At 44.4% G+C, this 12,693-nt stretch overlaps 1 protein-coding gene across 1 annotated transcript in view; it reads left to right on the top strand.

Annotated features, from left to right (window-relative positions):
* Positions 1-12,693, top strand: part of COPS7B (COP9 signalosome subunit 7B) — a gene marked incomplete at its 5' end in the record, with an annotated part of 32,572 nt that overhangs the window by 8,992 nt on the left and 10,887 nt on the right. Inside the window, 3 exons of the mRNA XM_080689927.1 lie at positions 868-943; positions 4,771-4,859; positions 8,946-9,148. Of these exons, the coding sequence (XP_080546053.1) occupies positions 868-943; positions 4,771-4,859; positions 8,946-9,148 (368 nt within the window). The remainder of the gene's footprint in view (positions 1-867; positions 944-4,770; positions 4,860-8,945; positions 9,149-12,693) is intronic.

Genomic DNA, 12,693 nt, shown 5'->3' with positions numbered 1-12,693 from the left:
GTCTTAAGCCAGTGAGGCTGGCTTCGAACATGCACGATCCTCCTGTCTCTGCCTCCAAAGTGCGGGGATTACAAGCGTGCGCCACCACGCCTGGCCTTATTTTTATATTTTTGAAACCGTATCTGGCTAGGTTGATGAGAGACTTAGCGATGAGACTTACTACTTGCCGAGGCTGTCCTCAAACCTGAAATCCTCCTATCTCAGTCTCCCAAGTACTGAGATTATAGGTGTGCACCACCATGCCCAGCTCAGTCTTTGTTTTATTTTATTTATTTATTTTTTGTGGTACCGGGGGTGGAACCCAGAGGCTTTCTACCTCTGGGCTATACTCCCAGACCTATTAGTTTTATATTTTATTTGGAAACGGTCTCACTAAGTTGCTGAGAGCCTCACTAAGTAGCTGAGGCTGGCTTCGAACCCGTGTGATCCTCCTGTCTCAGCCTCCCAAGTGCTGGGATTAGAAGCGTGCGCCACGACGCCTAGGTACTCAGTCTTTGTTTTAATGCCAAGGGAGTCCTGAGAAAACTTGAACAGCTTCCAGTGCTTAATGTTTGTGTGAGATGTGGGGCTGGGAGTGGGGTTGGGGAGGGAGAGAAGGGAGACAGAGAAGTAGCTACTTGGGCATGCTATGTGTAGTATATAAAAGGTCTTTTGGGGGGAGAAAGATTCAATTTGGGGCTTTAATACTCTTACTTATTTTTCCCCAATGAATCAGAGAGTTGGAAGGGACTTCAGGGCCCACCTAATGAAACAGTACAAAATAAACGGCCATGAGGTGTTTGGCCAATGGTCGCCTGTCCTCCATTTGAATACTGTGGCCATTGGGAGACAGCCCAATCTCTGCTGACCTCTGTTTTTCCTCCTCAGCTGGCGGAAGGAGCTAATGCTGCTTATTTGCAGTTGCTGAACCTGTTTGCCTATGGAACCTACCCAGACTACATAGGTGAGTTGGCTGAGATCCTTCAGGAGACCTAACACGAGCTCTGATGGAGGAGTGTGTGATTTGGATAGTGTGTGTGTGTGTGTGGGGGGGTACTGGTGCTGGGCTTACCTGTCTGTTTCTCATTCTTCTGTCTTCTGCAGGTGGCTTGACTTCTTTTTTTTTTTTTTTTTTTTTTTTGGTGGTGGTACTGGGGGCGGAACCCAGAGGCTTTCTACCTCTGGGCTGTACTCCCAGCCCTATTTTATATTTTATTAGAAACAGGGTCTCACTAAGTAGCTGAGGCTGGCTTCAAGCCTTGCGCGATCCTCCTGTGTCAGTCTCCCAAGCACGGGGATTACAAGCGTGCGCCACCATGCCCGGCTAGGTGGCTTGACTTCTAATCTTTTATTTTCTGTTGGGTAAAATGGGACTGTTTCTGTGCTTGTCTATAGACTTGTTTATCTTGCAGATGAGATTCTTGAGAACCGTTGTTCATAGGGTATTTGGAGTGCTATGAAGTATTAGATTAGCCACTTAAGATTATCTCGGTGTTTTAAATGTCATCAGAATCATATCACAGCTGGGCATGGTGGTGCGCTTGTGTAATCTCAGTACTTGGGAGGCTGAGGCAGAAGGATCACAGGCTCAAGGACAGCCTCAGCAAGTAGCGAGACTTTCATCAACCTAGTGAGACCCTATTTCAAAATAAAAATAAAATAGGGCTGGGGTGTAGCTCAGAGGTAGAATGCTCCTGAGTTCTACCACTACCACTACTACTACTACTACTACTACTACTACTACTACTACTACAACACACACAAAAAACAATAATAATAATATCATGTTAAAGAAAAATTAGAAAATTGATTCAAAAAGTTACTTATAGCTGGGCGTGGTGGCGCACGCTTGTAATCCCTGCGCTTGGGAGGTGGAGACAAGGAGGATAGCGCAGGTTCGAAGCCAGCCATGCTGGCTTAAGACACCCTGTTTCCAAATAAAAAAAGTATAAAATAGGTCTGGGAGTGTAGCCCAGAGGTAGAAGGACTTCCAGGAACCCCAGTATCACCAAAAAAAAAAAAAAAAAAGTTACTTATAGTTGTACCTCCACTAAATTACTGCTAGCAGTGTGACACTAGACTTCATGCTTTTTATGCTTGTGTTTTCTGTTACATAGGTGTAATATATGCAACTTTATGGTTTTTTCCCATTTATTTAAAAGTCTTTATATTTAAGTTTTTATTCTCATGTTTAATATTTTATGATATTCTGTTCTATCACTGAACTACATATCCCCAGCTCATTTGAGTTGTTTTATTTTTTTGTGGTACTGAGGATGGAACCCAGGGGCATTCTACCTCCAAGATAAACCCAGCCCTATTTTTAATTCTTTATTTTGAAACAGGGTCTTCACTGAGTTGCAAAGAGGTGCTACTTAGTGAGGCTGTCTGTGAATCACCATCCTTGGTCTTAGCCTTCCAAATGCTGAGATTACAAGCGTGCACTACCACGCCCAGCCCAGCTCTTTTGAATTGTTTTAATTAATTAATTTATTTTTTGGCATTGGGGATGGAACCTAGGGTTATTCTACCTCTGAGCTACATCTCCAGCCTTTTTTTTTTTTTGAAACAAGATCTCACTAAGTTGCAGAGGGCCTAAGTTTCTGAAGCTGGCCTTGAACGAACCTGTGATCCTCCTGTCTCAGCCTTCCAAATACTGGGATCATAAGGGTGCACCACCATGCCCCAGCTGAGTTATTTTAATTTAGAATCTTAAATTTTAGAAATGAGGGACTAGCATGTCCAAACATTAACTTATTTTACACCCAAACTATTTTTTTCTGGCTCTTTTGGTTTTCTTTTGTCGTTCTCTTTCTGACCTCTCTTTCTTGTATGAAGTAGACGTACTGAAGGTCTCCCTTCAGTGTCTGTAGCTCCCCTCCTTTCTCACTGACTTCCACCGCTCTCTGCTGCTGTCAGAATGAGTGCTTGGCAGCTTCCCTCCTGGCCTCCTCTTTGATCCGTGGGTGTGTCCTCTGCTCCATCCTCACTTACTCCATGGACTCACACGGCACAGACGCTGGAGCAGGCTGCCTGTATTTTAGCTTCGTGTCTAGTTGTGTGTCTTTCAGCAAATAATGTTATGTACCTGTTTTCTTATATAAAATGAGAGCAATAATGCAAACCCATAACCCCTTACCTGCATTCCTGAGGCTAGATAATTTCATAACTTAGAATATATACATTCTAAATTACATGTATATAATTCTAAATTACATATATATGTGTGTATATATGCCTTTTTACATAACATTCCCAGAGGGATGTGGGCAGCATCTGTAGTCAAACACATCCAGCAAAATAAGTGAATATTCACATATTCACAAGTGGGATCAGGACAGAAATTGCCACCACCATGCTTAAGAAAAAAAAAATCAGTTTGGATACCTTTTTCGATTCCACAATTATGGGTAAGGGACTGAAAATATTTGGAATCTGTCTCAGGAGTTTGTTGTGAGGATCAACTGTATGTGCGGCCTGCTGCCCTTGCTGCTGCTGTGGCCGTTACTGTGATTATGAAAAACCACTTGTCCCTCATGACTCATCTCAAACTCATGAAGCCTGCCTGCCTTTCCTTTCCTCCCTCCCTCCTTCCCTCTCGCCCCCCTTCTCTTTCTTTCTTTCTTTCTTTCTTTCTTTCTTTCTTTCTTTCTTTCTTTCTTTCTTTCTTCCTTCCTTCCTTCCTTCCTTCCTTCCTTCCTTTCTTTCTTTCTTTCTGTGGTACTAGGTATGGAACCCAGGGGCTTTCTACCTACGGGCTCCATCCCCAGACCTATTTTATATTTTATTTGGAAACAGTGTCTCAGTCTCACTGAGACCCTCACTAAGTAGCTGAGGCTGGCTTTGAACCTATATGATCCTCCTGTCTCAGCCTCCCAAGTACTGGGATTACAAGCGTGCGCCACCACGCCCACCTCTCTCTATCTCCCTTTGCTTTGCTTTGCTTTGCTTTGCTTTCTTCTGTCCTATGTCCCAGATGAGATTGCTGTCACTTTCTCTTTTTTCCCCTCCTGCTCCTTTTCCTGCTCTCTCTTCTCTCTCTTTTCCTTTCCTCCCCCCTTTCTCCTTTGGTAGTTTGTACCTTCTGTAGTCCTGTCTTTCTTTTTTTCTTTTTTCTTTTTGGTACTGGGGATGGAACCCAGGGACTTTCTACCTCTGGCTTATATTCCCAGACCTATTTTATACTTTATTTGGAAACAGGGTCTCACTAAGTTGCTGAGAGCCTCACTAAGTAGCTGAGGCTGGCTTCAAACCTGTGCCATCCTCTGTCTCAGCCTCCCAAGTGCTGGGATTACAAGCGTGTGCCACCTGTCTTTCATTTGGAGGTGTTGTAGAATCAAGGACAAGTTCAGGGCACTGAACTGAACAGTTCTGGGCAGTCGGTCCCCAGGGTTGTATGTGAAGCAGCTGTGACAAAGCCCGTCCTCTTCATCCTGGATTCTTAAGAGGCAGTACATTGTACACAAGAGGGTCAGTGAAGATGTGTTGGGCTTAATTGAGCACAAGGGACACGAGCAGTGTTCCATTAGGATGATTGTCATACCATTTTGTTTGTTCATGCCTGGATTTCCAGGAGACTAAACTCTGTGTGTGTGTGGACCAAGTCTTTTTGGAAGCCTGTGGTATTCCAAAAAAGATGGAGGTCCTCATGGAGTTTGCCCAGTGAATAAGTGCAGAGTCATGTGAGTGATTTAGTAGTTTATTTGGTGTGGAGTCACTGAACTCTTCCATAAAAGCAATTCTATTTTTTTTTTAATTTTGTGTCTTTATTTTGTGGGTGGGACTGAACAGCCAACAAGGAGAGCCTGCCAGAACTGAGCACCGCTCAGCAGAACAAGCTGAAGCATCTTACCATCGTGAGCCTGGCATCGAGAATGAAGGTAAGGTCCTGAATCCTTTCCTGTCTTCCGCACCTGAGTCAGGTGCCTCATTGGGACCAGCGAGGGAGCTCTCAGTTACATACTGTAAGTCACACCCTAAATGCATAAAAGTTACTTCGCAGAGGAGAAAAGAGAGAAAGATAATAGTTCAGTTGTGTTGACAGTTACTCCCTATCCATCCAGGAAAAGCATGCATGGCAGCTAAGGTCTCTGTTCTGGCCTGATGTGAGGCTTCACATGAAATGAGTGTTGGCTATGTTAAGGGGAGACTCTTGTTTATGGATACAAATTTACCATACTGCAGGGTATCGTGCAGTAAGTTAACAGCTTCCTCTCTTGCCCAGCACACAGTGAACTGTGCCCATGCTGGAGGAGAAGCTTTCTGGGCTGGACTTAATGAGAGGTAGATTTTCTTTCCCCTTGTGCTAGGGATTGAGCCCAGAGCCTTGAGATGGTAGACAAACATTCTACCACTGAGCCACACCCCTAGCTCAGAGAAGTAGATATATTTTTTGGTACTGGAGGTTGAACCCAGAGGCATTCCACCTCTGAGCTACACCTCCAGCCCTTTTTATCCTTTTTTTTAAATTTTGAAGTAGGGTTGCACTAAGTTGCTGGGACTCTTGCCAAGTTGTTGAGGCTGTGATCCTCTTGTCTTAGCCTCTCAAGTATTGAGATCATAGGTATGTGCCACTAGGCCTAGTTAGACTAGATTAATTTTTGTGTGTGTGTGTGGGTCTGGGGATGGAACCCAGGGGCATTTGACATCCGAGCTGCATCCCCTGCCCTTTTTAATTAATTAATTAATTAATTCATTCATTCATTTTTGGTGGTACTGGGGTTTCTGGAAGCCCTTCTACCTCCGGGCTACACTCCCAGACCTATTTTATATTTTTATTTGGAAACAGTGTCTCTTAAGCCAGGGCACTGGCTTCGAACCTGCATGATCCTCCTGTCTTCACCTCTCAAACGCGGGGATTACAAGTGTGCGCCACCACGCCACACTTTCTTTATTTTTATTTTTATTTTTTTTCCTTCCGGTCTAGGGATGGAACCCAGGGGCATTTGACCTCCGAGCTACACCCCCTGCCCTATTTTTTATTCTTTATTTTGAAACTGGGTCTCATTGAGTTGCAGAGGGCCTCACTAAGTAGCTGAGGCTGTCCGCGAACCGGGATCCTCAGGTCTCAGCCTCCCAAATGCTGGAATTACAAGTGTGCGCCATCACGCCGGGCTAATTCTTTATTTTGAAACAGGGTCTCACTAAGTTGTGGAGGGCCTCACTAAGTAGCTGAGGCTGGTTGCAAACGGCGATTCTCCGGTTTCAGCCTTCCGAATGCTGGGATTAGAAGCGTGCACCACCACACCCGGCTTAGACTAGGTTAATTTATAGTGCACGTTGGCTCTCTGCCTAATCCTAGACTGTGTCTGTTTTTGTGGGAGTGTGCTTTCAAAAAAGTTTGTGGTCTGGGAATGTAGCTCAGTGGTAGAGCACTTTCCTATCATGTGTGAAACCCTGAGTTCGATTCCCAGTACTGGGAAAAAAAAAAAGCTTTTTGCCAGGCGTGGTGGTGTGTGTCTATAGTCTAATACTTGGGAGACTAAGTTGAGGATGGCAGGTTTGCAGCTAGCCTCAACAGCTTAGTGAGGCTCTCAGCAGCCTAGGGCAACCCCAAAAAGGGCTACGGTGTAGAGCAGAGAGAGAATGACCCGAGCTACACCCCAGCCTTGTTTTATTTTAAAACGGGGTCTCGCTAGGTTGGTGAGAATCTCACTACTTGTTGAGGCTGTTCTTGAACCTGCAGTCTTCCTGTCTCAGTCTCCCAAGTATTGGGATTATAGGTGTGCACCACCACGCTAACTTTTTATTTTATTTATTTATTTGCAGTACTGGGGATGGAATCCAGGGGTATTCTACCTCCGAGCTATACCCCTAGCCCTATTTTTTATTCTTTATTTTGAAACTGGGTCTTACTGAGTTGCAAAGGGCCTAAGTAGCTGAGGCTGTCCTTGAACCGCAATCCTCCTGTCTCAGCCACCCAAATGCTGGGATTACGAGCATGCACCACCATGCCTGGCTTTAGCTTTTAAGTTATATCTATTTATTTAGTCACTATTTATTTATTTTTGGTGCTTGGGATTGAACCGAGGGCGTTGTAAATGCCGGTAAGCACTCTACCACTGAGTCACATCTCCAACCCTGGGAAGTTTGTTTTGAGAAATGGGGATTTGACCTTTCTTGTCCTGAGCAAGGACTTCTCAAGAGTGGTAGAGTAGGATGGCTTTTTCTTTTTCCCCTCTTTTCTGCAGCTGTTATATCTACCCACTGTCCCTGGATATCATGCCTTTAGCCATAGGAAAACTCTTCTAGGAGTGTCTGCTGCATTTCTTTTTGGTGGTAATGGAGATTCGACCCCTATTTTACTTATTTTGAAACAGGGTCTCACTAAGTTGCAGAAAGCCTTGCTAAGTTTCTGAGGCTGGCCGTCAGCCTCAAGCACTGGGATTGTGTTTGCACCATGCCCTGTTGTAGTTCTTTATTGTGCACATCTTCCTTTTGTTTATGTCTACATTATTTTCTCACTGAGTATATTTCCAAACCAGTAGCAACGAATTAGGATTCATAGAAAACTGGACATTTAGATTCTGTTGTCTTGGAGTGGTGGAGAATGTAGGTACCACCCAATAAAGGACTATGATTGGGGATTTGGCATTGGTTGCAAGAGTCTGAGAAAACAGGTGAGCTTCAGGAGGCCTTCCGGGCTGTCTGTCTCCACTGGCCACCTGTAGGAGGATGTGCTAGCCTGTAAAGTTTCTTTGCTAGCACTCTCTTTTCCCTAGTGTCGGGGCCTATTGAAGGTTTATGATAATTTGTCATTTTATGCAGAGTATGCAGGCTTCCAGAACATGGCAGAGTGGCACATGCCAACTATTTCACTTTCCTTTGGAAAGAGTTTCTAGGGTCTGTAAGGGTATGCTTTTGCTGGGTGTGGTGGCACATACTTGTAATCCTAGTACTTGGGAAGCTGAGACAGGATCACAGGTTCAAGGCTAGCCTCAGTAATTTAGCACTTGGGAGGTTGAGATAGGAAGATTGCAGGATCAAAGCCCAGCCTAAGCACCTTAGTGAGGTTCTCAGAAAATTATGGAGACCTTGTTTCCAAATAAAACATTAAAAAAAGGGAGTTGGGCTGGGCGTGGTGGCGCACGCTTGTAATCCCAGCATTTGGGAGGCTGAGACCTGAGGATCATGATTCTCAGACAGCCTCAGCTACTTAGGCACTCCATAACTTAGTGAGACCCTGTTTCAAAATAAAGAATTAAAAAACAAAACAGGGCAGGGGGTGTAGTTCAGAGGTTGAACGCCCCTGGGTTTCATCCCCAGGCCCCCCCCCCCCCACACACACACAAAAGGGAGTTGGGGTTATAGCTCAGAGGTAGAGCACCCTGGATTAATCTCCAATACCTAAAATACAAAATAGGGATGGGGATATAGATCAGTGGCAGAGTACTTCCATAGCATGAACAGGAACCTGAATTCAATCCCTAGTATCAAAAAAGAATAAAAGGGCTAATGTGTAACTCAGAGGTAGAATGCCCCTAAGTGCAGTCCCCAGTACCTCCTCCCCCCAAAAAAAGCTCCAGGGCATGAAAGGTGAAGGCTGAGTGTGTGGGTTCAGGACATAGAGAACTCTGAGGAGCCGGGTGTGTTGGCACATGCTTGTAATCCCAGTACTTGGGAGGCTGAGACGGGATTGCAGGTTCAAAGCCAACCTCGGCAATATAGTGAGGCTCTCAGTAAACCTAGTGAGATTCTGTTTCCAAAAAAAGAAAAAAAAAAAAAATCAGGCTGGGTTCAATCTCCAGTACAAACAAAAACAAAACAAAAATCCCCCAGACTCTGAGGAATCCTTTTCAAATGCCATGAGGTCTTTTCACAGGGCCTGCTGTTCATTTATCCAGCCATGTTGACAGTAATGATTACCACTGACCTGCATGACCTGAACCCAAAGGCAGCTGTTGGCCTACATTTTTATTAATGCTTGTCAGGTGGCTTTTATAATGACCACTCGGCTTTATCCACAGTGTATCCCCTACTCTGTGCTGCTAAAGGACCTGGAGATGAGGAATCTCCGAGAATTAGAAGACCTCATCATAGAGGCTGTCTACACTGACATCATCCAGGGCAAGCTGGACCAGCGAAACCAGCTGCTAGAAGTGGATTTCTGCATTGGCCGTGACATCCGAAAGAAGGATATCAATAATATTGTCAAGACCTTGCATGAATGGTGAGGCTAAAAGAAGGAGAGGAATATCTAGGTGTCTGATAAACTTCTACTTGCAAATATGTGGCCCATAGCAGTCAGCTCAGGGTTTGGGTAGGTCTTGGGGCTGCTTGGGAGTGCGCCAGAGAGGCGAGGATACAGATTTGAGTACAGGTGTGTGGCAGTAGGAATCATTTCAAGCCTCCTAGTGCCTCACTAGTAAAATTGTTTTTGTCTGAAGTGCAGCAGGGGACTGTTTACAATGGACTGTAAATTATCTAGGCCTAGCAGGGAGCTTCTGCATGCTACCTGTGTGACACCAGTCCTGCACTTCGCAAACAGAGTTTGGCCAAATGTGTTTGGGAAGATTCTTTGGATAAGAGAACTCCTGTTCAGAATCAGTAACATTGGATCAGTGTTTGTAGAGCACTGTGAGGAGTATGAAGACAATGAATGGTATTCTGATTTGGAACATAGACTTCACACATAGAGTATTTGATAACTGCATCCTGATACATAAAAAGCATTGGGACATTTGGGTATATATACTCTCTTAGTGGAATTTGATATTTGCAAGAGCTGTCATACATTCTATAAGGAATTATTTGGAAATTACTTAGGTGATTTGGGGCTTATAAAGTCGTAGATTTTTTTTTTTTTTAAGGGGAGTTAAAGGTTTATTGGAAGCAGCAGGGAATGGGGAAAGGTGGCTGAACACCCCAAAGGGGCTGGAACTCTGGGGTCCAGCAGCTGCCTTCAGGACAATACTTGAGAGTAGCCCAAGCTGAATTGCCTTCAGTTGCAGGCTGCTTTCTTCCAGAGTCCATGTGATCTGCCAGAAGGGAATAGGGAAAGTGGCAGAACATCTCTAGGGCTATCGGGTCTCTGGTGTCCAGTAGCTGCCTTTAGGTCACTACCGAGTGTTGCCGAGCCAAGTGCCATCAGTTGCAAACTACTTTCTCCCAGAGTCTACACAATCTGCCGAAAAAGAGGTACAGGTCACCCCTAGGGGCCCTGGTCAGCCTTGATGTCCAGCAGAGGCCTTCAGGTCACTACCCGAGAGTAGCCTGAGCCACGTGCCCTCAATTGCACTCTGCCTTCTCTCAGGGCTAACGTGACCTGTGAGAGAGAGAACAGAGTATTTGATAACTGTATCCTGATACATAAAAAGAGGGAAACCCCTAAAGTTAGAGAAGTTTTATAAGTGCTTTATTTATTGTTATTATTACTTTTTTTTTTTTTTTTTGCGGTACTGGGGATGGAACCCAGGGGCATTCTACCTCTGAGTGACACCCCCGGTCCTATTTTTTAGTCTTTTTTTTTTTTTTGAAACAGTCTCACTGAGTTGCAAAGGGCCTTGCTAAGTGGCTGAGGCTGTCCACGAACCGCGATCCTTCGGTCTCTGCCTCCCGAATGCTGGGGTTACAAGCGTGCATCACCACGCCCGGCCTTGGTGAGTTTTAAAGGAGGGATAATTGGAGGGGAAGAGAGTATGTTCCCAGGTAGACACATGGCATGAAGCAGAGCAGGCAAGTTTTGTGCAGAGAGATAGGCAAAGTGTTTTCCTTAGCTGGGTGTGGTGGTGCAAACTTCTAATTCCAGTACTTGGGAGGCTGAGGCAGGAGGCTTGTAGGTTTGTGGCCAGCCTCAGCTACTTAGTGAGGCCCTGAGTAACTTAGTGAGATCCTGTTTCAGAATTAAAACTAAAAAATAGGGCTTGGGATGTAACTTGGAGTTAGAATGTCCCTGGGTTCCATCCCAGCACCACACACAAAAAAAGAAAAAAATTTTTTTCCTTAAAACAAACTGAATCTCTGGGTTATCCCCATGTGGACTATGACTGGGGATGAAAGGCCCAGTTTTCATTCCCTGGGGTCTGATGCTCCGAGTGTCCCTCACTGAAGCTATTTTTATTTTCTTTTTTCTTTTTTTTTTTCCTTTTCTATTTTTGGTGGTACTGGGGATGGAACTCAGGGGCCTTTTACCTCCGGGCTACACTCCCAGAGCTGTTTTAAAATTTTCTTTTTTTTTTTTGGAAACAGAGTCTCTTAAGCCAGCAGAGACTGGCTTTGAACCTGTGCCATCCTCCTGTCTCAGCCTCTCAAGCATGGGTTTACAAGCGTGTGCCACCACGCCTGGCTTAAGCTATTTTTTTTTTAAAGTATTAGGAAGCTGGGCTTGGTGGCACACACTTGTAATATCAGCATTTGGGAGGCTGAGACCAGAGGATTGTGGTTTGTGGCCAGCCTCAGCTACTTAGTGAGGCCCTCTGCAACTCAGTGAGACTGTTTCAAAATAAAAATAGGGCTGGGGGTATAGAATGTCCCTGGTTTCCATCCCCAGTACTACCAAAAAAAAAAAAAAAATTATCTTTCAAGCTATGCCCTTAGCCTTTTAAATTTAATTTAAAAAATTTTTGTTTTTGCTACTAGGGATTGAATTTGGGGCATTCTAGCTTCAAGCTATACAGCTCTATTTTTTAATTTTTATTTTGAAACAAGGTCTTGCTAGGTTGAAAGTACTGGAATTACAAGTGTACATCATTAGCCTGGCCATTTTTAAAATTTTGAAACAAGATTCTGCTAAGTTGTTGAGGGTCTCAACTAAGTTGCTGAGGCTAGCCTCAAACCTGCTTGCTATCCATCTGTCTCAGCATCCCAATTACTGGGATTACAGGTATGTGCCACCACGCCCAGCTCACTTAGGCTATTCTTAAACCTACTGCCTACCCCTTACTTCAAGTTCTGTCCCAAGTTCAGTCCCCAATACCTTCCTCCTTTCCCTTTGCAACGTTTGACAGAAGCAGGAGCTTTCAAGAGATTATAAAACTATTACATCAGAAAAAACAGCAAGGTGTGGGGGCGCACACCCATAATCCCAGTATGGTAGGCTGAGACAGGAGGGTCGCAGGTTCACAGCCAGTCTCAGCTACTCAGTGAGGTCCTACGCAACTTAGTGAGACCCTGTTTCAGAATAAAAAATAAAAGCCAAGTGTGGTGGCACATGCTTGTAATCTCAGCGTTTGAGAGTCTGAGACAGGAGGATCGCACAGGTTCAAAGCCAGCCTCAGCTACTTAGTGAGGCTCTCAGCAACTTAGTGACACCCTGTTTCCAAGTAAAATATAAAATAGATCTGGGAGTATAGCCCAGAGGTAGAAAAGCCCCAGGGTTCCACCCCCAGTACCAACAAAAACAAAAACAAAACCCAAAAAGAAAAAAAAATAGAACTGGGGTTATAGCTTGGAGGTATAATACCCCTGGGGTTCAAACCCCAGTACCTTTAAAATAAACAAACAAACGTAGACAATCCCATAGCACAAAAGTGGTCTTGCATACAAAATCTAGATGTCTAATCCAACTAAAGTTGGTTCTCTTATTCTGATTTTGATGTGCCTGGCATGGTTTTCACAACATGGCCAGATTTACTGTTTTAAGCTCCCCCCCCCATATTATTTATTTATTTATTTATTTATTTATTTATTTATTTATTTATTTTTGCAGTACTGGCAATGGAACCCAGGAGTATTGCACCTCTGAGCTACACCTCAGCCCTATTTTTTATTCTTTAT

Source organism: Muscardinus avellanarius, assembly GCF_963383645.1.
Source record: "Muscardinus avellanarius genome assembly, chromosome: 2".
Classification (NCBI taxonomy): Eukaryota; Metazoa; Chordata; class Mammalia; order Rodentia; family Gliridae; genus Muscardinus; species Muscardinus avellanarius.
This window is presented reverse-complemented; position numbering and strand designations above follow the sequence as displayed.